General features: G+C 35.0%; 1 protein-coding gene across 2 annotated transcripts; it reads left to right on the forward strand.

Annotated features, from left to right (window-relative positions):
- LOC125074924 (ubiquitin carboxyl-terminal hydrolase 10-like) lies at positions 1-25,251 on the forward strand. 2 transcript variants are annotated; one of them, XM_047686403.1, is made up of 14 exons: positions 1-316; positions 4,635-5,304; positions 6,248-7,297; positions 16,813-16,912; positions 17,311-17,469; positions 19,515-19,645; positions 20,543-20,640; positions 21,225-21,377; positions 21,608-21,701; positions 22,115-22,203; positions 22,840-22,976; positions 23,438-23,516; positions 24,004-24,097; positions 24,452-25,251. In XM_047686403.1, exons 2-13 carry the CDS (start codon positions 4,699-4,701, stop codon positions 24,080-24,082), a joined length of 2,775 nt encoding a protein of 924 aa, XP_047542359.1. In that variant the 5' UTR covers positions 1-316; positions 4,635-4,698; the 3' UTR covers positions 24,083-24,097; positions 24,452-25,251. The 2 variants fall into 2 exon arrangements, with proteins under 2 accessions (XP_047542359.1, XP_047542360.1); XM_047686404.1 differs by lacking the exon at positions 1-316 and adding an exon at positions 370-535.
- Positions 25,252-25,619: the final 368 nt, after the last annotated feature.

Raw genomic sequence — 25,619 nt, forward strand, 5'->3', positions numbered from 1 at the left:
TGTCACCAACTATACTATAAACTTTATTGTAACGCAAGAAGGATTACAATCCTTGAAGAATTCGTGACGGAAGTAGTATAAAAATAGGATTGCCTACAATTTGAGTGACGTCACACGATGGAGACTTCTAAAATTACATGAGAGCTGATGAAAAATATTTTTTCACTTTTACGCTCCATTTTTCAACTATAAAACAAACGTATGTAACTAGGAGAGTTTGCGACGCGAGTGTCTTAATGTCGAAATATTTTTAAGTCGATGCAGTGAGGTGATATTAAAAGTTGTTGCTTTGGTTACGAGAATCTCATATTATTTCGTGAGTATCCAGTATATTATTCGTCGCTAATGCAGTTACTGTTTATTGATTCGTTTTACGTCGCAACACGTGATGTTTATGAGAAAAAATAATAATTAGAGTGTATCTGATCGAATTGGAGCGAGCCGTGTGTCATGCAAAATCTTATTTGGAGTCGCTAAAAATATAACAAGGAATGTATTTTCGGTGTGTTTGGTGAATTCGCGAACGGGAGCTCTGGTGAGTGGCGTGAAAGTGAAAAAGGCTTTTTTGTCCGTGATTATTCAGTTAGACCCTCGTGGCCTTGAAATTTGGAGGTGTCCGATTACAGATAACGTTGCGCGAATGCTTTATAGTAAACTAAACTACGCACAATACCGTTGGTTCTGGATTTAATTTTATACGAAACGAATACAAAAGGCCCGGATCAATGACAGACCCGCGACCTTGACACACAACCGATTATCGCCATAGTAAACATTACTCTATTCCTTACATTCCGAAAAATCGCTTTTTTTTTATTTGTAATCATTTAAACAGGGTATAAATAAAAAAAAAAAAACGAAAGCCCAGCTTCATAGTGCCAAAACAATGTTGCAGTTGGTGACTGTAATCAACAAAAATGTTAGAAAGAGGTCGAATTTGTAAGATGCGTGAAAGAGATAGAACTACTAAAAATTGCCCACATATGGCTGTTTAACTCTTTGTTGTATCAATTACACCAATTATAGACAATTTAAAATTACCTAAATTGTTTGAGAATGATTAGTAACAATAGCGTATATTGTACTGTATTATAAAATATATATATCTAATTTGTAATTGTTACGATTCATACTTAGAAAACAGTAGTAGACATACTCTAAATTTATTCTGTAAAATGATATTTTGTATTTAAAGCTTACAAATAATTTAACCCCTTAAAAGTTTTTACAATGTTTTTTTTTTTGTTTAACGAAGCAATACTTTTATTATTTACTCTGTCGAAACTTAATTTGATTGAAATCATAATGTAATCTATAATATCCTTTCCTACAGTATTGTTCCAGATATCAATTTAGTTGTTATAGACATTGTTTGTGGATGTCTTTTTAACGCATTAAAATAACCAATTTATGTCATGCATACAATAACAAAATAATAAATAATTAACTATTAAAACCTTAAAGCATAACAATTAACAGCACTACACTGCAATATAAAGTAAAGAGAAAAAAAAAACAAATAAAAAAGCTTAATTTTAAATCTGTATCAAAAAAATCTTATGCTTATTGTTTAACTGTTGTGTCGGTTAATGGGGGTGCCAGTGAGGTACAAAAGAAAGCAATAAATATTTGTATGGAAACTAGCACCATCTAACATACAAGTTTCAGTTTACATGTATTATGTATGTGTCGGCTATTACGACAAGAATGTCTTCTTAACAATTATGCTGTTTGAAATAGAACAATCAACACCTAAAATGTTAAAAAATATCAATAACTCGTTAAGTTATTCTGAGCTAGAATTAAAGTTGATGAAACTATAATGATTACAAATGAAGTTTACACTGGTCATGTCCAGAATTTAAATTAAAAGGGGATGAAACAGCGACGCATATCTACATATACAGCAATATTATATGCTAAAACTCTGAAACTGCGTCTGCTTATGTATTAGTTTTAGGTGCATGGGTTTGATAATAGAATTGAAAATTAATAAAGAACTTTGCCTCATTGGTTTACTAGCTAGTTATAAGAGATCTGGTCATGGGATATTAAGTTCATATCCAGGGTTGGGTCATTTCATAAGTTACTGGGCATATCTCTTGATGATGACACAGTAATTTATTCAATGTTCGTCAGTCTGAATAATTCTTCAAATATCAAAAAGCAATGTTTTGGGTTATTCCTCCTGATAAAGATTGATATAATATCACAGCAGTGTTTGTGCACTCTTGTGCATTATAGAGTACGAAATCAGTCAATGTAGATGAGTAATTAGTGCGGAAGGACATTATACATGACTTTGAATATTTTCTAAACATGTCTTAACACATTCAATTCCTGCGTGAGATTAAAATAACCGTTTATAGCACACATAGAGTTTTCCACTACAAAATTTATATGAAAAAAAATCTGTGATTTCTTTTAATTAATATTTATTTGTTAATGCCACTGAACAACCTTGTTTTTAATGTGGTTAACATCTATATTATAAAACATTAAGCAGGTGTAAATGTAAAACAAAGTTTTTTTTGCAATATTTAAATGTTTAAATCTCTAAGAACAAATTTTGTAAAAGTTTAGCTGACATTGGTTTTAAATAATGTAATAAATAAATTAAAAAATATAGAAATTTATTTTAATTTAAACCAAAATAAAAATATCTACCGAGTCAATAAAACTAATTTCGAAATTATTTATATTGTTTAAATTGTTGTAAATTTAATTGTTATCATAGCAAAATCCTAAGTGTGTGTATCTTTTGTACGAATGTTTAATAAAATAATAACTCCCATTTTTTTTAAATAAAACATTGCTGATTGTCGTTTGTATACAAAAATTAACACCCGATCGTGAAAAGTTCGTCTCAAAATTCAATTAAGCTTGTAACCTCTACCGTTCAATCATAACATTGGCGAAATAATCTGTACACACTTGGAAAAAAATAATAATTTGAGTATCATCAAAATCGTGAGTAAATAGTATCAGTGTGATGGCATAACCGCCAAAAGTTCCATCAAGTGAAGTTTTTTGCCCATCAGTGGAACATTTACGGGTTATTAATCTACTTGTAATGTTATTAGCTAAATTAAATCTTCGTAAATCTTAGCCTTCATTAATTAAATACTATACACAGACCTGATGTGTCGAATTACGATCCTGTGCTACCCGAATCTCAATGGGTGACAATAATCTTATTTTTCCTGTGACTACTTTGGTACAGCCTACGCTTTTGCTATTTCGTGATGAGTTTCCTATTTCTTTGACCTTCGACATTAATTTTGTGTGTTTTTTTTTTAAGTCTACATTTAACATGAAAGAAACTTGTGTATATCACGGCTTTCTTTTGTATTTCTCAACAAAAGACATTATATTAAACAGTCATAATTACGCGGGAAAAATACAAGAGAAATGACGTAGCTCGGACCCCGGAGGCATTATAAAATAGGACATGTCCCACGACGTGCAATAGCGTAAGAATACGGTAAACACTTTATTAAACCATGAAATAATTACTCAGAATATATTTACTTGCGAAGCGATTGCAGATTTTTTTTCAAAAGCACGTTTGTACAGCCATTTAATTTTCACAGATTATTAAATTTTCATTGGTAAATAAAATATTTTTTTTTTTTTAATATTAGTAGATATTATATTATTAAATGTTTATCGTAATTAAAAATCTTTGTCTCCAAAACATTTGAAGAAAAAAAAAAGTAATTAAAAAATAGGATTACTTAAATAAAACAAATGTAAATATTACAATTTAACAATTCATTTCTTAATATAGTAGAACAAAGTATAATTAATTTATCTGTAACAATTACTAAAATATATTTAAAATATGAATTTTATATACAATTAGATATCATCCGCGTTCGCTCGGCGTAAAATTAATTACATTTAAATTTTAGGAATATTTTTGAATTACTCTATGATTTATTCCACATAATCTATGTATTATGTAACAAACTTCACATTTATACATATAATTCAGTTTATCAAAATTTACACCTTCGTCATGTGATGATGACATAAGGCTATTTGTACACATTAAATTTAGTGTTGCCATTAAATTATGTTTGTAATGTTATCAGTATAGTTTTTAGACGATTTTTCTTTATTTTAAAAAGGTTCTTTAGTTGTGACAAAAATGAAAAATAAATGTCCTTGCAACTATCCGATTGGCAGATCGAAGTGCCACATACTAGATCCAATTTAATCTATCGAAAGATCTCATACACAAAAATTTCATCAAAATCGGTCCGCTGTAATAAATATTAAACCTTCTTACAACGCCCGTGCGCCACTAATTTTAGAACTAAGTTGTTATGTCCCTTATGTCTATAGATACACTAGCTCACTCACCCTTCAAATCAGGGCATAATCATGCTAAATTTTACAGTAAAATTTCTGGTGAGTCAATTGTTCCTACACAGGAGGGCTTCCACAAAGCCCTACCACCAAGCTCTACCGCTAAGCTATAGCTTCTAAATAAGCCCGTTGACGAATAATACAGAAACTCCCGAATCGCTAATGAAATTCAGCCTTGTAGTAAATTGAAATGACATTAACACACAAATATCTAGGTTTAATCTGACATTTCATATAATTAATGTTTATTTTTGTTAAAGGTAATAATAAAAATGCAAAGAAGGCGCCCTGCCAGACTGAAGTCGAACTAAGATAATCAGAACAATGCCTGTAGTTTCACCATCCAGATACACACCCACCTCCTCCACCCTGACCGGCTCGTACCGCTCGACCTTGACGTCATCATCGAGCATAGACAAGCCCTACTACAGAAGCAGCAGCGGGACATACGTCACGTCAACACTAAGAAGCAGTTATGGCGACAGAACAACAGAATACAGGTCAAGGTTCAGCGACGTTGATGGGAAAAGAGAAAGAAAGACGTCACTCGTAGAATATTCTCGAAGCTCTAGAGCACCGAGTGTCACGGACTCGGATAGTGGCATCTCGAGCCGATACAGGTCGGAACGAAGCGAGTCCAGGTCGAGAGATGTCTCGACAACGAGGAGCGAAAGCTCTAGAACATCAGACCTTAATCGTGGCAAGCGGAATATCATTAGTACGGCCGCGTTGGCTATGTCAACTGCGGAATTGTACAATAAATACTCGCCAGCGAACTACGTGCCCTTAACTCAGAGAATACAACAACAAAGCCAAAACAACTATGGAGAAATCTCAAGATCTAAGTCTATATCGAATGATATCGGCAGACCACCGGCGTCGGATTGCAGATCAAGGAAGCCCAGGAACTCGGCGGCGACTATATCCGAGGTAATTCTGCCTTTTATTTGAATTGTATTAGTAACGCCATCTCTTGGTGAAATGATAAAGTTCGAATTTGAAATAAGATTATCATAACCGTTTTTCAAGATGGCGTTGCTATTCCATTTTTAAATTTACAAAAACATATCAATATTGGCTTGTTTATCTATGGGATGATTTTATTAATATATTTAGATATTATAGCCCAAAGATTTTTTGATGAATGTAACTTGTTGTTGTAATAATTTTATTTAGTGGTATTAAAATAACTGATTGCCAGCTAAATAAATGGTTACTATTCTCGTTTTCTTTGAATGTTCGAATGTATTTATAACTGGTATCTATTTCTTATATATTACGGACATAATGATCCATTGTTTCAACTTGACTACATATATATATTATATACAAGGCATTGTTATCATATATTATACGTCCGATGACATACCCAGTCTATTAACTATATTCCTTGGAACTGTCCCAAATATTACAATTTCCAAAATTTATGTACATAGAAAAAAACAATCCCGCAGGTAAACAACGCCGTGTGCGCGTGTGTTGTGTGTTCATGTTCTTAACCATCGCACTAAACGAGTCATCTGAAACAGCTTCAAATAGAATCACGCGCCGTCCGAAAGTCGTTATGTAGATTTCCAATTTAAATCGTAAAAATCAAAAGTCAAAAGTCAACTTTTCAAAAGTAAGTTCCAACTTTTCCAACGAATCATTAAATCGCGAAGTTGATGCTCGCTTTTTACAGTCTGATCTCACTTTAAATGAAATCTTTAAAAGCAATAGCGCCTTTCGTTCGGCCCCTTTTAATAGCATCGTAGCAGCGATCCGAAAAGATCAAGGCATGTGCGGATTTGTTAGAACTAACACACAATCACATTGCGCTATATCCATGACTCTTTTTTCATTATCGCTAAGTAAAAATTTTCAACACAACCAGAAACCCGAAAGCAGAAGATATAAGGATAGTTCGCCAACAACTAGCTACAGCAAAAGGAACTCTATGAGTAATGGTGTTAAAGACAGTAATGGTAACGAGGTGCCTTCCGTATCTGAAATACGGAAAAGATTCGATCCAAAAATGACTGTTACAAAGTTGCCCGCGAACGATACAAGATATTCTTCCAAAACGATGGAGCATTATCTCAATCAGTTAAAGGAATGTGAAAATGGATCGACGGGTTACACGAAAATTAATTCAAAAGATGATCAACCAGTGCCCGTTCATTTGCCATATGCTGAGAAGAATGGCGTTACCCACAGATGGGATGTAGGTTCTCCCAAATCTAGGTCTAGTTCTAATTCAGATCTGACTCTTAGTAAGACTATATCCGAACCAGTTTCCTTAGCTAAGCCTTCGGTAGATAAGAGTAATAATATGACAACGTCGCTAACATCAAAATTAACAGCTAACATCAAAAGTCAGCTGGATCCAAATAATCCAATAGGAAAGATTCTAGAAAAGTCGACGGTCATCCAAGTTGAAAACGGCGATCTAGATCTTGCTGAACGTAGAAAGATAAGTAAAAGTCCAGAGGTTAAACTAAAAGATATTAAAAGTGATATAGAAAAGCAAACGAAAACACCTAAACATACTACAAATTTCGCGTCATATATCCAGATATCACAACCAGTAGCTTCCGGAGCGACGCCTAAAAAGCATGTTGATCAGATAAACGATGATAGTTTGAAAAATAAAGATAGTAAAAAATCGATTAAATATATCGATTCAGAAGAAGAACGCTCTATCCTAGACAATGACATCGAATCTCCGAGTGGAACTGGTTTCGAGAATAAGACATTCGAACACGAGAACTATCTCAAGAAAAGAACGGAAAAGAGCGAAACGGATGATAAAGACGATGGTATCAAATCAATGGAGACCAGCACCGAAAGTACAATCAGCGAGTCCACGGAAGATTCTAGTCCTGAAACTCCGTCTTCCAGGAGAAAGATCCTGGACATTAAGGATTACGACTTCATAAAATCGGTGAGTGATCATCTGTTTATATTCATTTATATAATAGAGGCACACAATTTAAAATTAAATTCAACACCGACATCGGAAACTGTATTGGCAACAATAAATTACGTGTCAAATTAATGCGTTTTAATTTGAGAACAAGTGTAGGATTTGCCGTAGCTAAAGTTTAGCTGATTTGGATGTATTCATGGTATGTATTCGTGGTATGGACTGCCAAATGGGCCACGTAATGGTAAGGGGCCACAGCCCATGGCCATTGGCGATGTAAGAAATATTAACGTAGTACCTTATCGCCAATGTACTGCCAATCTTGAGAGCAAAGACGTATTATGGCCGTTGTGCAACTGTCTAACTAACTCTTCAAATCGGAACTCCAAAATTACTAAATTTTGCTGCTTGCGGGTAGAATACGTAATGCCCTACCACCAAGTGATTGACATACGTCCATCAATTAGTGTAGGATCATGTAATGTGGTGGAATACGTTTCAGATGTTCTTCTCATAAGGATATTATGCTTTAACCCAGTAATTACATATTTACCGACATTGGATTACAATAATTTTAAATTCGACGACCTCCGTGGTCGAGTAGTGTGTGGACCGGTTATCATGGGTACGCTACTCCGAGGTCCCGGGTTTGGTTTTGGTCTGGGTGTTTGTGGTACCGTCGTTCCTTCTGATTTTCAATAACACAAGTGCTTTAGCTACTTACATTGGGATCAGATTAATGTATGTGATGTTGTCCAATATTTAATAATTTATAATTTTAAAAGTCTACCATCTCTCAATGCATGGTACAAAACCTTTCATAAATACGTCTGCTATTGGTAAGGAAAGACCGATCCATCTTACAATGCCAATGTATCTCACCTATTTTTAATTAATTAACTTTAAGTTCTTGTTGCTTGCATAAGGTATTTTGGGTAGGTATCCACTTAACATTTTTTCTACCGCAAAAAAGTAAAACTTAGTATTGTTGTGTTCCTGTTTGAAGGTAATGACAGATATAAAGGACAAAATATACTTATTCCCTAGATTGGTGGTTACTATTCTTACAGCGCCAAGGTCTATGGGTGTTGGTACCATTCACCATTAGCCCATTTGCCAGTGCACCTTTCTATGATAAATAAGTAAAAAAAACTACAGAAATGTTCTGATAAAACGGTGAAATCGTAAAGTTTCAGGTGTTTTATGAAATTTCAAAATGGCGGCATTGATTTGACGTATAATACAGATTCGTGCTAATTTTACGCACCTTTTATTACATTATCTAAATGTTCGATAGGTATTTCGTATAGTTATGAAAAGGGCACAGATAATTAAAGATAGTAAAATAAAACTTTAAAAGAAACAAGAGTTCGTTGGCATTTACAATGAGGTCGGGTATGTCTTAGTGTGTGTGAGTCATCCGCATACATTTGGAAGTGTGTTGAACAAAAATTTTTGTCTGTCATCCCGATTTGTTCTTTTAATATGTACATTTAATTTTGATGTAATTAAATAAATAGTAATTTACCTTCGGAAAAGGAACTTAGCGTTATTTTTATCTCCATATAATTGTTATTTATTCCTTTAGTAACTGTTGGGATTCTTGCCGGTTATTCTTCCTTCTGAACCGGTAGTACCTTTAGGTTCTATTCTTTTAAAGTGATGATACTGGGTGCTTGTCAGAGCCTACTCGAGTAAAAAATATTTTACTAGAATCTTACGCCTTTGTTTTGTATAAGCGCATACCGATGTCAGAAAAAATAAACTTTAGACATAGCAGGAATTTCCATACCATCAAACATAATTCTTGATTTAAATTAATATCACTCGAGTTTCATTAAAACGTTGAATACAATTAAATATATAGAGGGGGGGGGGGGTGCTAAAATCTGATTAAAATATACGTAGATATATATTAGTGCTGTGTCTGCAAATTTTAATCTAGCACAGTAAATATTATATTAGACTTTATTACTTAACTCAATATTATATCAATTGACTCAAGACATTTTAAATAAAGACGCCATCTTCATTAATGCTTGTACAATAACATTTTTATCAGCAAAAAGAAATGCGAGTCGCCCCACTCAGACGACCGGCGTCCTCCTTGAATAGATTCCAAATCTATTAATAAATTGCGCTAAATGTAATGTCTAGAAATAAATATACGCGGGAAATGTCGATAAGCCACGCTTTTCGCGCCACGTGGGAAAATATGACGTTCCGCCATGTTGTTTAAGTGACAGTGACAGTTTTTTTTTCTAATGACAGTGATAGTGACACAGGTGTATCGTAGAATGTCTTAAAATTCATAAACAGCCTCAATTTTTTATTATTTACAATATCTGTACGAAAAAAATATATGTTTGCGACGTTCAGGAGGAATGCTCAGTTAATCTGAAGTACTGAAATCGCACTTATAACCAGATTCAGTGTTAAATTTTAATTATAATAAATTTAGAATTACATCATATTTGACACTAAATTACGACACGTGTTACTTAGCAAATTAAAAGTGCATAAGCTACTGTCTCTGACAATGATTCTGCACGAGAGAATAACAGTAATCCATAAAAGTCATATAAGAACCCCATGACTTTCATTTTCTATGAATAGCCGACATTGCCGAAAAACTAGAAAATGACAATCTTAAGGCTAGTGGACAATCTTAACCGATGGTTGCGGTTTCAACACGGCTGACACTAACACAATTTTGAAGTACTTCAATAAATTCCAAAACTTATGGGAGCAGACCTTTGACAAGTAATGGGTTTATAATCTGTTAAATTACTATTTTTAATGCGTAGACGAATTAATGACGAATAAACCAAAAATACAAAATAAAATGTACTTTGTTTTGCCGCTTTTAAGCATCCATGGCAAAATTCAAAATTGATAAATCCATATTCATCATTAGCATTACCACAAACGCCTTTACCTAAGGTACGGGAGCTAAAAAAAAGTTACGCCGTTTTAAACATTCCCGCCAATTATCACCGACACATCACTGGCCGCCAACGTCACGATACTTTAAAAAATATATGTCACAAGTCTACAGGTCTGCCAAAATTTTTTCGATGACATTTAAACTATTTCTTTGAACGCCGTTTTTTTTATAAAAGTTTTACTAAAGTGCGCCTATCGTGAAACAAAAGGAAGCTCGTCACGTTACAACTGGAAATTTATTTTTAATCTGTGCTGATAAGTGTTTCTTTTTTTTTTTTCAAATTAACCTGTTTAAGGTACTATGGTTTTAATGTTTACGTTTTAGTGCGGATTCTTTTGAGATAATTAGAGCGAGTTGCGTTCTAACCGATTTTAAAATTAGAATAGTTCTCTGTTCCCCTGAATGCTTATACGTGTGCGGTTTCTTCATAAATATATTTACTCATGTCAGGTTTTGACAAAATAACCATTCATTGTTTTAATATACCGAATTTAACATCTTCCTAAAGTTTGAGAACATCTCCATTGACACTGGAATTATGAGAAGTCTAAACTTCTTAAACAGTAAACACGCTAGCAACCATTGAACATAAGATGTCTCTTGTGTCTGTAATTACAATGGTAAACGTGCCTTGAGGAAATATCATGTATTACTGTTTGGTGGTACAGTTTTCAAAAGTATGAGAGCGTTGTTGTTAGAAAGAGATACAAATAAATTTCGAAACAGCAAAACAATTTATCCAATAGCGAACGTTATAATAGAGCGTTTGATGAGTAACCTTTTTGGTTCTCTATTTAAAATAATAAAATATTCGGAGATGAGAGACGATTTATGTATAATAGCTAGTTTTACAACTGATAAAAAATAAGATCTTAAAATAAAATTCTTGATAACATTATCTGAAACGTTGATATGATAAGACGAGTGGTTAATTTGACCTTTAAAATTACAAAATCTGATAGTTTTAGACATTTTATGGAATAAAATCTAGAAATATCCTTCATTCGTGTAGGCTCTTGAAATTTATGCTGTCGTTATGTTTATATATATTATAAAAAAATATATTTGCAAATTTTTTGCCTGTTGATAGTTAGTAATTGCATTGTCAATGGTGATAGATTACCATCAGACCGTTTGAAAATTTTGAAAACTTATTTTTTGATGCTAAGCACACTAAAGACATCTCATCTTTAAGTCCATTATTGCCTCAATTTAATTTTAATTCTTTTAATATGAAGAAATATTATTTATGTTATTGTATCTGTGTTATAATCATATCATCAATGTCAAATAATTAGTTTTAAATACCTAAAAATGATAAAATATGCTCCTGCATGAAGTGGGGCGGTATGTGGGACTCGCCGGTGCCCAGAATGTCTGGTGCGCCCTAGTACACCGGAATACCCACTAAATAACCAGCTGTACCCTCTCCGACTTTTCGGCGGGCGCCACAGGATCGCTTACGCATGCTACCGTGACGCCCTTTTAAAATATGCCCTAAACGAACTAGATATAGGTCAGATCAATATTCAAACTTTTTTAGCATAAAGATAGGCTTAGGTCTAGGATTCAATACTGAGCTCAAAACGCTAATCACGAACAAATTATACTAATATGCCATACTTGCAAGTAACGCGAAAGTTTTTGTTTCAATACCGGACATTTTATTGGACGTAAATTGTAATTTGAAGATCCCTATGTCCTGTTAAAAAACGGACTTTAACTGTTGACCTTCGAGAAGAAGTCTACTCGCTATCACACTCAGCGACGCTGAAAAGGCCAGTGGAGCCAACTGCAAGTACACAATCAGATCGAAAACTATGAATACCAGAAATTAAATTAAGTTACTGTAAAGCAAAGTTACAGTTAATCAAATGTTTTGCGAAATGTCCGTAAAGAAACCAGTGCTGTATTTTGTCTCGTCACACAACATGAAATTTAAATTGTCATTTTTCGTTTGGTGTGTGTCAATTAGTCTTAGATGCGAACTTTAATCTTAAACGTGTTGATGATTTGGTAACATTTAAGATGCCCAAACAGATTGACAGTGATTAGAAGGCTTCAGCGCTGTTGCGAACGGATATACGATCAGGTTATCGTTTAAGATACGTGGAGACGAGATGGTTTAGCGGATGATATGACAATTGCGAGCTTAGATATGGCCTATCAGCTCTTCGTTTATTAATTCAAAGAAGTAAAGACAAATAAACAACTCCAATCGTGAAATAATTGGTCGAAATTCTTGAATATAATCTATGGTTTACATTATGGGTTAGAGATAAACTGGAATTCAAATGTCGAATAAGTTGTAATAGGAACTTTGGATGAAAAATTAAAATGGATATATATAATCAAGGGAATTAGTGTATTATGAATAATTGAAGGTGTTTAGTATATTTTAACGGGACGAATGGAAACCTATGAGCTGATCCAGACTATAAGCTATGTCAGTGCCAAAATTCATTCAACAGACATCCATCCATGCAAACTTTCGCGTACATAATATTATATAGTGAAATTATTTCAGTAAAAATATTCACTGGTACTTCGCGATCGAATTTAGAGGCTTTCTTCAAAAATCCGATATGGCCGAGATGGCCCAGTGGTTAGAACGCTTGCATCTTAACCGATGATTTCGGGTTCAAACACAGGCAGGCACCATAGAATTTTCATGTGCTTAATTTGTGTTTATAATTCATCTCGTGCTTGGCGGTGAAGGAAAACATCGTGAGGAAACCTGCATGTGTCTAATTTCAACGAAATTCTGCCACATGTGTATTCCGCCAACCCGCATTAGAGCAGCGTGGTGGAATATGGTCCAAACCTTCTCCTCAAAAGGAGAGGAGGCCTTTAGCCCAACAGTGGGAAAATTTACAGGCTGCTAATGCTAATGCTTTAAAAATGATTCTTGCAAAATGGAGATTCGAATGTTCCTGTATTTTGATTTTAAAATATGTTCATGATAAATTAAGTATTCCAAAGAATTGGTAACGAATCAAAAATAAACCAATTTGTGAAAATAATCAATAATATAAAAGCATTACTTAAGCTGGATAATATGCCGTAACATAGTATCTTTACGAAGAAATATTACGTCAAAGAATCCTTACAGATCGAGCGTCGTAACCGTGGCATTAGTGGTAGATAACAATATTAAATACGTATAATAATATTATATAATAACACCGTGGTAGGCCTTTGTATGTCTGGGTACCGTCAATCGGCAATAATGTTATTGTGTTCTGGGTTGAAGGCTTAGTGAGCCAGTTACTACAAGCACGAGGGACATCCAATTTTAAAGGTTCATGGCGATGTAAAGGATGGTTAAAATTTTAACGCTTATGTTTATTTGGGGTGTTGTCACCTTTTATCCGGTGGCCCATTTACCAATATCCCTACATAATATAAATAAAATAAAATACGTCATAATTCTCACTGGAAAAAAAATGTATAGCAATCGAGATAAATGCTTATATCATCTTAAAGATTACGTATAGATTTGATTGTGAAATTTGGCATCGTTATTTGCCAAGCACCATCTCCCGGCGCCTGCTCAGTTCACGCCCAGCCCTCGTAATGGCAGCTCAGTGACGTCACGAGATATTCGCGCGAAATGCACTTTCCCGCGGGAATCACCTGATTCGGCGATCATTCTAACTTTTCCCGCGCTTTTTTTAAATGTCAACTTACGTAATTAGCTTCTTTTCGTGTCACGATTGTGGGTATTTTAATGTGTCGCGATTGTTGTGGTTCGTAAATTGAACTGTGGACTTGAAATTTGTTGTCTATCGAAAGTGACCTTGAATGGTTATTAGCTAGTCATGTGCCAATGGAAATTGAGAGTGGACTCTTAACTTAGATGAAATAAGGTTCAATTCTGAATGATGATAATAAATGTCAATGAATCTGACAGAGACAGTGATAACATTGTGAAAAATCCATAGGAAAAATGTGAAAATGTCTTAATGATTTAGTCTTAGTAAAATTATTGTTTAATTATACGTTTAGAATTCAATACAGATTATTAATCCAAGTTAGTTGTTGACATCTATACAGGGTGTGTGTATAAAAGAAAATGTCATTTTACTAGATGATAGATTTTATTGAAGTCCATAAATTGTACAAATAAAATTATTCGTATAACCGTAACAGCTTAACAAACCGAAAAACAATATAGAATTTCGACTAATTTAATATTGTAATTAAAAACGGATATGATATTTGAACAAATAAAATAAAAACTTAAAAGAGAAGTGAGTGCGTGAAACAAATTAGTGTTTGATAGAAAGAAACAATTCACCTTTAAAGACACAAAGTGCAGATTTAAAGTGAACTTAAAAACCTAAAGACAAAATACGGGGACTTTACCGTGATTTGAAAAAATAATCGTTCCAAATTTGGACCCTGTGTGTTGGTGATTTAAGTGCGATAGTCGTATGCTCTGGTATTTGGAGCTGGTTATCCTGGCATGTGTGACGACCGGTGTGCTGTCGGCGCTGCGCAATGAGGTGTGGTTGCCGGCGCTGCTTCGAGCCGCGGCCGCGGACGGTGGCACGCGCAAAGTTACCAACCTATGGGGTTCATTATCAGGTTCAATTATGTACTACGTACCGTAGGGATCTCTTCTCTCTTTCTAATATTCGATTTATGACAAAGACCATTATATTTGTATTTCTCTACTTGATTCATAAAATCACTAAATGTATATTAGATTGTCTATTTTAAACTATTTAATTATGACTTAGATACTAGTGTTGTAGTTTCATTTAGAATTGTTAATGTTGGACTTAGTTATATTTTAATAATGGTTCTAAAACACGTCTATCAGAGGGCGCGGTTGGCGCGCGACTGCCCGCTAGAAGACCCGTGGAACTTTCTGCGGTGACGTTTACACGAATGGTAACAAGCGCCCAATAGATCTTATTGCGTGTTATGTGAATACATTTTCCTGTGCTTGCTTGGTGACGGCGTTTATGACGTTATTCGAAGCCGATAGTTTTATTGTTGAGCGTGTTTTTCGGTTATGGAACTCACTTTTCATTTCATTCCCAAAAATACATTGTAAATATATTTCATTGAAATTATGCGAATACAAAAAAGAACACAAAAGAGACAAATAACATTGATATGTCAATTAAAAAAAAGAAACACTTGGTGGTAGGACTTTGTGCATGCCCATCTGGGTAGGTACCACTCACTCATCAGATATTCTACCGTCAAACAGCAGTACTCAGTATTGTTGTGTACCGATTTGAATTGCTCGTCCGCCTACCTATATAATAATAAAAAAAATGTTTTCGTCATAATTTCGCCATTTAATATTCTATCTATTGAAGTTTTAATATGACTCGACTCATAATCTGAAAAGGTTGTCCTGTTTTGAAGAAATGTGTGTAAATATGTTTGTGCCAATACAGTTTCTATGAGCAATTGAAGTGCCTTAATCCGTATTAATTCTGCCGTTTCATACGTATTGCTGTAAATTCATGTTTGTGCCGTTTGCATGTTTAGTATTAGTACTGATTTTATAATAGTTTTTGCTTTATTAAGTACCAAATATATTAACTCTAAATATTGTTATTTTGATATATTATTATGTTTATTTTTATCTAAATTTTGATATTGAAGATTATATTAAATAAACGCACCTAGAATGGTACCCTGTTGACTCCACTCATATTAAAATTTAGACACACTATAGATACATAAAAATCTGCAATTATACATACATAGGTGATGGATCTTTTATTCCTCACTACATAAATACTATAGTATTTTCTAAAATATTTAAATTTACTTCAATAATTAAATGATCTTCATAATGGTTGTTGTTATCGATAGCCTTAGAAAAATCAACAACAATTTTCATTTCAGTTATTGATGTTAACTTCATTATTAAATAAAATTTTAGTAGAATTTCAATTATAAGTAGAAAATTAGTTTAGTTTTTTGTCACCAGTTTAGTTTAAATGGCTTTGTTGCATAAGAACCATACATTTTAGAAAATCATGGTCGAATAGTTCCCTTAGTGTTCATATTTATTTCATTCACAATACACTTGATATTCCACGAAGATACTTAGATAAATCATTAATTTTAAACTGTCAAGAGTCTTATTATATTGGTCGAGTAACAAATGGTAGTTTTGTAACGTAACAAGAATACGATAATGACGCATGTCATGTCAATAGTAAATTTAAACCGGATGAAAATCCGAAGCGCATATTCTTACAATATACATATAGAAAAACCTCCGATACGCGCAACATCTACTATAAATTTTGTGTGTACCTCCTCTGTTAGTATAGATTTGACATTTTCGAAATAACATATCATACAAATTTAACGATGCACAGAAAGTAAAGATTAGTAGAAAATACTAAGAACGTTAAATATTTATGTAATGGGTAATCTCTTTGTTTCTCTACCAATGTAATTAGAGAAATCAAAAATCAATACACTTGTGTCCTGTCAAGAATTCTCACGGTTGAGAGTCTTGTGAGTTATTTTGCCCCATGTTTATCAGTGTTTAAAGACAGTTCGTTTGGTTGTAAAACATAAAATGTCATGAATGCTGGATGTGTAGGAGTTGGCTGGCGGCAAGAGCGGTCCCAGCGGCTTCCGCCGCAGCAGCGAGAGGACAGACATCAGTGAGCGGAGCGAAAAACAATCCAGCCATAGTAGCGGTAAGTGTTCTAATTTAAAATTGTCACCACCATTCAGATAAACCACTTTAAAAATAAACAATCATACCTAAAATCTTCAATCTCCAACCGTTTCTGGAGCTACATAGACTCTCTCACCCTTCAAACTGACACAACAATACTAAGTATTTCTGTAAATTGTGTTGATCACCAAGTGAGGGGGGCGGTATATTATATGGATCAAATGTTATATCGTCGCTTAAATACTGATATGTTGATAGCAAATAAAAGTCCTATCACAATCTCATGTCTTTTATCTAAAGGTTACCCGAGCGAAGCCGGGACGAGTACCTTGTTTTATAAAAAACGTAATTCCACACGTCCAATTAGCGAATGATTGATATCAATCTACTGTGTTTTTTTTCTCAACCTATTTTCAGGTCTTAACGGTCTGCGTAACATCGGGAACACGTGTTTTATGAACAGCGTTCTGCAGTGCCTTTCGAATACGAGACCATTACTGGAATACCTCACCGAGGAGAAGTATTCGTCCGATATCAACACGACGCTGTCTTGTATGAAGGGCGCTCTCATTAAAGGTAAGTGACCTTTGATAGGTCTCGATAGACTGTCAGAGCTGAGAACGCGTCGAAAAGGTAGTCGCCAACAGTTGGCCTAAGTTCACGCACACTAGTAAAGAAGTTTGACGTATGGCGAGTGTCAAGCGTAGCTGTGAAGCACACCACGATAATAAAGTTGAGCACACACGTTTGTTTTAGTTCTTTAGTAGTGCAAGAGATATATACATATATTCTAAGCTTGAAATACAAACGAATACGAACGATTAGGTAGATATTTTTAGAAGAATAATTTATTTTATCAAAGTCTCAAATAGATTTTAAATTTGGCTGTACCAATAGCATCAGGAAAATTGTGTCACATCTAAGAATGTTAAATATTCTACTGTTGGATTAACTAGTTTCACGCCTCGCGTTTGATGGGGGGGGGGGGGGTCTACATACACATTTTCAATTTCCTATTTGAATCCTTTGCGTATATAACACTTCAGCTTTATTTCTTTGAATGGGAAAATTCAGAAAAAAGTAAACTTTTGGGAAGTGAGTGCCGTTGACAACTTGCATTTAAAATATCAAGATATCTTGCTAACTTCAAATTTCAAACATCCTGTATAATATACGCTTTGAAGGCTATTGTTGGATTTTCTGGTAGACTATAAATACACCTTCAAGTTGATAATAGCATTCGTATAATTGAATCACCGGTCACACGCCTACGGCCCACCGACTTAAGTAGATTTCTTTCTGCGTCGCGGATTCCATTAGGTGTTTCAATGTTATTACATACTTATATTCATTTTATTATTTTACAATGTATGTTCGTCGAGATAGAAAAGGCTTTTGTAGAAATTTCGACGGTCATACAATTGGAACTAGCAACGAGGATCAGCTTGTTACGAATGTAACTGCTTGACGTTAATAATTATTTTGTTTGGCAATGTATACGCAACAATTTTGTAACTACAACGCACTGTTTTCAAACTGTTGTAACACTAGAGTTTTTGCGTAATACCCAGAAAATCCGGAAAACATAATTTTCGCAAACGTAATTATTTAATTGCAAAATTCAAAAAATCGTTTAGGAATGTTTGTGTGTTAATGATATTGTAAAACTAATGACTTGTTAGATGGTGTCGCATACATTGTAAATAAATATGTTACAAAAAAGAAAACTCCCGCTGAGTTGCTCTTGCCGATTCCTCTCATATCTATAGCCTATTTCAATGGAAGTAGGAAAAATGATAAACAAACCTTAGATTTACGTATTTCATGCGATACGCTAATAACTCAGCTATATTGCGCACTACTAAGAGTTTATGATTGATATATCTTTATTTATAACACAACACTACGGCACTTAACCACTTATTTTGACTTTAATTTTGCTTCCAAAATACCGATAACAGTGTCGTCGACGTTCAAAACGTCATTTTGTTCCAAATCCATAGTGAATATCATAGATTAATCAAGCTCTCGACCAAAGATATCGCTTCATTTCGCTGTCAAATGTTGTTTATTTGGCTTTTTTCCTGTTATGGTTGGAATAGAGTATATTTTCCTCTCGCCGTTTTCTCCCAGCGCCGACCACAATAAAAGTTATTAATACATTTAAGCGCATGTAAATTCAGTGATGCTGGCCCAGCAGTATAGTATGTGGGGTTCTTCGGCAGCCAGGACGTCTAGTGCACCGAAATCATCATCCTTCTGCCCTTATCTCAATTTTATTTCCATGTCTTCTTCCACAAGTAACAGCGGTACCCTCTTGGTCTCTTCGGGGGGCGGCACGGGATTACTCGCGCTTTCTACCGTTGTTCGGTCCGTCTATGCGGTCCATATTGTGGTCCGGTCTTTAATTCCCAGGGTGGGTTCCCGGGGTACTGAGAACCTCCTAGTACAGACGACGCCTATTGAAGAGGGGGGACATGATGAAGTAGGACTTCTTCTCCCCGATTTAACCACTGCATCTACTCTTGGCTATACCAATAATTTATATATTTTTATTATTGTGACCACTAACTTTATATTTGATTTTGAATTAAATAATTATATTGTTGTTTCGGTTGCAGCGTTCGCGAGCGTCATCAAGGAACTTTGGCGCAGCGGTGAGCGAGACTCGGTGGTTAATACGACCAGCCTCAAATCACAGGTGCAGCGGTTTGCGCCACGGTTCATGGGATACAGTCAGCAGGACGCGCAGGTATACACGGACACATAAACAAATATACCATAGGTACCAAATCTAGCCGCTCACTATTGTAGAAAACAACCGTCCACACCCATCCACACACTCCCTCGCGCGGGGCTCCGCAAATTTAAATGTTTTTTTTTTAAGAATCCATAGAATAAGCGCTCTTTGAAAGAATTTACTACGGGCCCTGCGCTTGCTAAATCTGACACTGCCTTTAGGATTAAATGTAAAGGAACCTGATGGTTAATGGTCATCGTACCCACGGTTAACTAATCAATCTATACTTCTTGTAATGTTCAAAGGTCTACATGATTACATTATTCATGATGTAAACACGGCATGCGTTTAATATTAAGTGCCAATTAGCGTCTAGTCCATGAGAGCATCAGAGACCAAGCATACTTTTTTTTTTTTGTTTAAGTTGTGGAATGTTTGATTATGTGAATTGTTGTATTATAAATAAAAATATATCAATCAAGATTTGTTTACATAATAAAGCAGAGCTATTAGCAAATAGCCCCTTTCTTGGATTGGAATGGCGTTTTTATAATAAATTTCAATAAAAATGTCAAATGAATATTATTTTTTTTGTTTAAAAAGTTATAAAAATCTTGTTTTCTGTTTAAAAGAACCATGTCACCGGCGGCTTTGTTCGCGTTTTAGTGGTTGGTCGTCGGTTAGGTATAAAAAAAGTTTAGCTTGCATAGTTAATTTCATCAAATTCGGTTCAGTCGTGAAAAAGTAACAGAAAGACAGACAGACATATAAATAATAAGAGTCCCTTCTGCGCGTAGCTTATACCGTTTTAATTTTAAGGACTCATTATTAAAAGTTACATTAATTGAATTGTTATATTAATTGGGTCCTGTCCGATATGATATTAATAGTTATTTGGTTTAATTTCAGGAGTTTCTCCGTTACCTGCTGGAGGGTTTGCACGAGGACGTGAACAGGGTGACGGTGAAACCCAAGCCGATACTCACGGAAATCGATGACAATCTCAGGTGATAACGCAGTTACAACTTGTTAATATCCCACTGCTGGGCTGAACCCTCCTCTTTCTTGGAGTTTCATTGAAATAAGACACATGTAGGTTTCCTCACGATGTTTTCCTACACCCAATACGAGAAGAATTAAGCACATGATAATTCAGTGGTGCTTGTATTGGCTTGGAACCGCATTCATCGGTTAAGATTGAACCATTGTGCTATATCGGTTCGGTGATATGTCATTTAGGGGATCTTTCGAATAATATAAGTTAATTCCGCGCGTTTTTAAGCTCTATGACCTTGAACTGTAAGTAAAGGAATCTTACAACGCGATCTTCGCCATCAAGACGTTCATTAGATATTCCACCGCCAAACAGCAATACTTAGTATTGTTGTATTCCGGTTTGAAGGGTGAGCCAGTATAACAGGCATAAGCATAAGTATACCGACCGGGATCGTCAGGATAACAGAATAAAAATACAAAAGTATAATACTAAGTATTCATATAAATTATTGTATAATAAAAGTGATTTCGACCCCCCTCAGTAGTTGGTCCTTCGTCCCCTGATCTCTAATCGTCACGGCGTGTGTGTGTCCAGTGACTCGGCCAAGGCGCTGGAGGCGTGGAGTCGCTACCTGCGCATGGAGGACAGTCGCGTGGGCGACATCTTCGTGGGTCAGCTGAAGTCCACCCTGCGCTGCACGCACTGCCATCACGACAGCGTCACCTTCGACCCCTTCTGGGATCTCAGGTACGGACATTTTACAGTAGCCACTCGAAATATTTTTTTAAACACAAGCAATTTTGAATCGTCAGAAACATAGTACTCGAAAAATCGACAAAATTGTGGTTAGTTGTGTCGCAGTTACGATGTGGTAAATGAGCTATGATGACCACTCACCACTTACCATTGTAGACATACGCTCGTCTGTCTCCGAAATATATGTATGGAAATTAAAAAAAATGTCTTATTAATTACAGCTTACCGATTCCGTCCCGAACCGGTAATTTGAAGCTTCAACAATGCCTCCAACACTTTGTGAGGGAAGAGGAACTCGATGGCGACGAGAAACCGGTTAGTAAACAGTTGAACATCCTGTATAGTGTACATAGATTCCACCGATAAGAACCGGCAAGGAAATCAATGGTCACTTCTTTTCCACCATTTTAATTACAGAGTATGCCAGTAAAGTGCAATTGAATTTTTATATATCCTGCCTAGAAGTCAATATATACTAAGTCCACGCTTTTTATCTTTGATATAATCATGTATTGAGTAATATGCCTTATTTATAAATGTTTTATGAACATGATCCTTATTTTTTTATTAGGCCAAGTTGAAAAGAACTGTGGCATCTTAGTATAAAAGTAAGTTTGTATGTTTGGACGTTTGTTTACTCAAACGCGCGAAAATGCAAATAATTTCGGTTCTCGCCTCTGCAGGTTTAAGCTAGCCACTAGACTAACTAGTCGTTTTTCTGTTTACAGACGTGTTCGAAGTGCGGAGTCCGACGCAAGTGCCTCAAATGGTTCACCGTGCAGAAGTTCCCCCAGGTTCTCGTGCTGCATCTGAAACGGTGAGAACTTTGAACATATATTGACTTGGAAGGGTTATGTGTCAACCCGTCTGGGTGAATACCACCCAATAATCAGTTATTCTACCACCAAACAGCAATACTTAGTTTATTGTGTTACGTCTTGAAGGGAGAGTGAGTCAGTGTAAAGACAGCGACGAGGGTCTTAACATCAGAAGTCTCAGAGTTGGTAACGCATTGGTGATATCAAGAATGATTAAAGTTTAACCAATGTTGGTCTTACCGTCTTATTACGACTTACCGGTCTGGTGTCCATTTGCTAGTCTGCCTACCTCTAACATAAAAAAAAATTCATAGGACATCAATAAAAACATCATATTTGTCTGAATAAATCCTTTATGCGTTACATAATTTTACTTACAGAATTCTTTAAGTACATAACATTGCTGTGTGGTTTTGAAGGATAAGTGAGCCAGTGTAATTATAGGGACGAGAGATGTAATATTTTGGTTAAGTTGTTGAGGGCGTATAGATGATGTCAGGAATATTATTTATGGTGCAATTGTCATTGGGATGTGTGACTTACCGCCTACTGAGCATAGTCTTGTTGCCAGTAGGCTCTAGGAATGAAAACAAAAAAGATTTTAATGAAGTGTGCTAATAACGTATGCCTCGCAGGTTCTCCCCCACGGAGCGCTTCCGCGGCAAGCTGTCGGTGGTGGTGGAGTTCCCGCTGTCGGGGCTCGACATGTCGCCGTTCGCGGCGGCGCCCACGCACGCCACCTACAACCTGTACGCCGTCAGCAACCACTCGGGTGCGTCTAGCGACATTGTAATACCCGTAGGAATATCGACGGATTGATCAACAAATTTGGATGTATGATTAGAATCTTTACATTATGCAGAGTGATACTGTCTATAATTTAAAAAAATAAAATAAAAACAATATGGCGTGACCGTCGCTTCGCTCCCTGTCAACGAACGAAAAAGTTTCTTGTGGCGTTAGCATCATAACTACGACTTATCTTTACTAAGAAATTCTTTAATTATGAAAATATAATAGTCTGAAAGAAAATCTACTATGAAAAAGGCTTATGTAAGTATATAAATAAGAGTCGAGATGGCCCAGTGGTTAGAACGCGTGCATCTTAACCGATGATTTCGGGTTCAATCCCAGTCAGGCACCACTGAAATTTCATGCTAAAAAAAAGAAAAGTATATAAATATATCTATAGCTCTCTCTTTCTAAGTATATAATCAATTTGTTAACACGCAGGTACGACGTACTCCGGTCACTACACGGCGTACTGCAAGCATCCTTACAACGGCGACTGGCACGAATATAACGACTCTAGGTAACTGTATTTCTGAATACATTAAAATGTCTTTATTTGCAGTGCCATCTAGTGGCGAGAGGTTTTAAAAACCTTTCTTAATTAAAAAATACATACTCGTACAGTTTATATCAATCATCAGAGGAGGAAAGTCAAATAAACAACATCTGACAAATTGACGCGATATCATTGGTCAAGAGCTTGATTGATCTATGATATTAGCTATGGATTTGCGAAAATATGACGTTTTGAACGTCAAAGAAACTGTTATATTAATTTCGGAAGTAAAATTAAAGTGGAAATAAGTAGTTAAGTGTAATAGAGTTGTATTATAAATACCGATATATCAATAATAAACTTTCGGTAGTGCACAATATAGCTGAGTTATTAGCGAATCGCATGAAATACGTAAATTTAACGTTTGTTTACCTTTATTCCTACTTCCAAATTGGAACGGGCTGTATGTATATAAGTATAGATTCATAAGTCCACGTGTCTGTCCCCGCAGAGTGTCGACGATATCGGCTCGCGACGTGGTGTCGGCGGAGGCCTACGTGCTGTTCTACGAGCTCGTCCCGCGCGCGTAGCGGCCCCCCACATCTGTACGTTTTAAGTACTACTAATTGTAAATGCTTGTTTCGCTTTAAAGGTGATAAAAAATCTTTCGGCCACTCCATTCCTAATCGAGAATATCCAATGCAGGACAGAGAGAAAGGTGTTCTGTCTATTTCCTTGCTCACTCGCCGATGCTTTCTACTCGAGGTGTGTATTTAGGAACAGCGGCTTTACTTTGGAACCGAGACACGTTTTAACACTGTTAAATTCCAAGCTTTGCCATGTGGTCACCGTCCATAGACATTGGCCTTTGACCATTCCTTGCCTGTAGTTACACCGTCTCACTCATCCTTAAAACCGGAGGGAGACAATACTAAGTTTATCTGTTTTGAATTTTCTAGAAAAGGACGCGCTACAGCCGCGCGCGCTGAGGCAGTCGTCACCGGGAACGTGTATTATATCTACCTATATTGAAACAAAAAGATTTATTTATTAACTAATATTATATTGATACATATCACTAACGGGATAGAGTTCAAATTCGTTTGTCGTTGATTTTATCGAAACTTATTGTTTAAGGTTTAAAGATTTTGTGGTATACGGTTTAAATTTGCAACTCCATTTTATACGTATAAAGCTGTGTCTACACGAGGGGGATACCGGCTTTTAGTGCTGTCAACACACTTTTAAAGGTTCTTTTATTAAGTTAAAATAAAACTTGTTACAATGTTGTTGGCTGTCTGAAGTAATGATTGTTACGAATACAGAAGTTGATAACAAATTCCGAGGGATCGCTTCTTTACAAGGGATAACCCCCTTTTTCTAGTACTTATATACAGTTTCTTAATATATTTATTTGCAAGGCCTATATATATATATAAAGTAGATATCAGTATCCAATGCGATATTCCTTCCCCCATTAAGAACCAATGTTGTAAATTGCCTTGTGTATACATTTATCATGATTAACATCTCGTTTTAAAGAGGTCCTTATGTAAATAAAATCTTACAAGCAAAATTAAACCGTATTACTATTGTATAAAGTTAATTTTGAAATAACTTGCGTTATTTTAAGAGATTCAAATTTAATTCTATCCCGTTAGCGATATGAGTTAAAATAATATGTTATAACTAGATTTCTCTCGAATAAAAAGGTATTGGAAGTTATCGGTATTCTACTTCAAAGTTTTTTTTTTTTTTATAACAGTATGATATATTTTTAGTTTACGAACGGCCATACAATAGAACAAAAATGTTATAATGACTTATTCAATAATAATAATATTAATAAATAGTTACATATCAATTTTTATTATTTTTTTTGATTAATTTATCCTATTTTTATGTTTTTGGGCAGATTAAAAATGGCTTATTTTTGACACGTGTCAAAAGTTTTATGAACTTCGCGCCTTTTTTCTCAACTAAAGTTAATTGTATTTTGATTGATTTTTTTTGACATATCTATAAAAATGGCGTGTAAAAATATTTATACTTGTATAATATCTTAACAGTAATAAAAGATTATTTAAATAATTAATAATCAAAAATCATTAATTTTGTTTAATGTAT

This window comes from Vanessa atalanta, chromosome 29, assembly GCF_905147765.1.
Source record: "Vanessa atalanta chromosome 29, ilVanAtal1.2, whole genome shotgun sequence".
NCBI classification, from domain to species: domain Eukaryota; kingdom Metazoa; phylum Arthropoda; class Insecta; order Lepidoptera; family Nymphalidae; genus Vanessa; species Vanessa atalanta.

Coding starts and splice junctions, on each gene's coding strand:
- LOC125074924 (XM_047686403.1), top strand. CDS start 4,699: ATGCCTGTAGTTTCACCATCCAGATACACACCCACCTCCTCCACCCTG. Junction 7,298..16,812: donor ATTACGACTTCATAAAATCG/GTGAGTGATCAT, acceptor CTGGATGTGTAG/GAGTTGGCTGGCGGCAAGAG. Junction 19,646..20,542: donor ACAGTCAGCAGGACGCGCAG/GTATACACGGAC, acceptor GTTTAATTTCAG/GAGTTTCTCCGTTACCTGCT.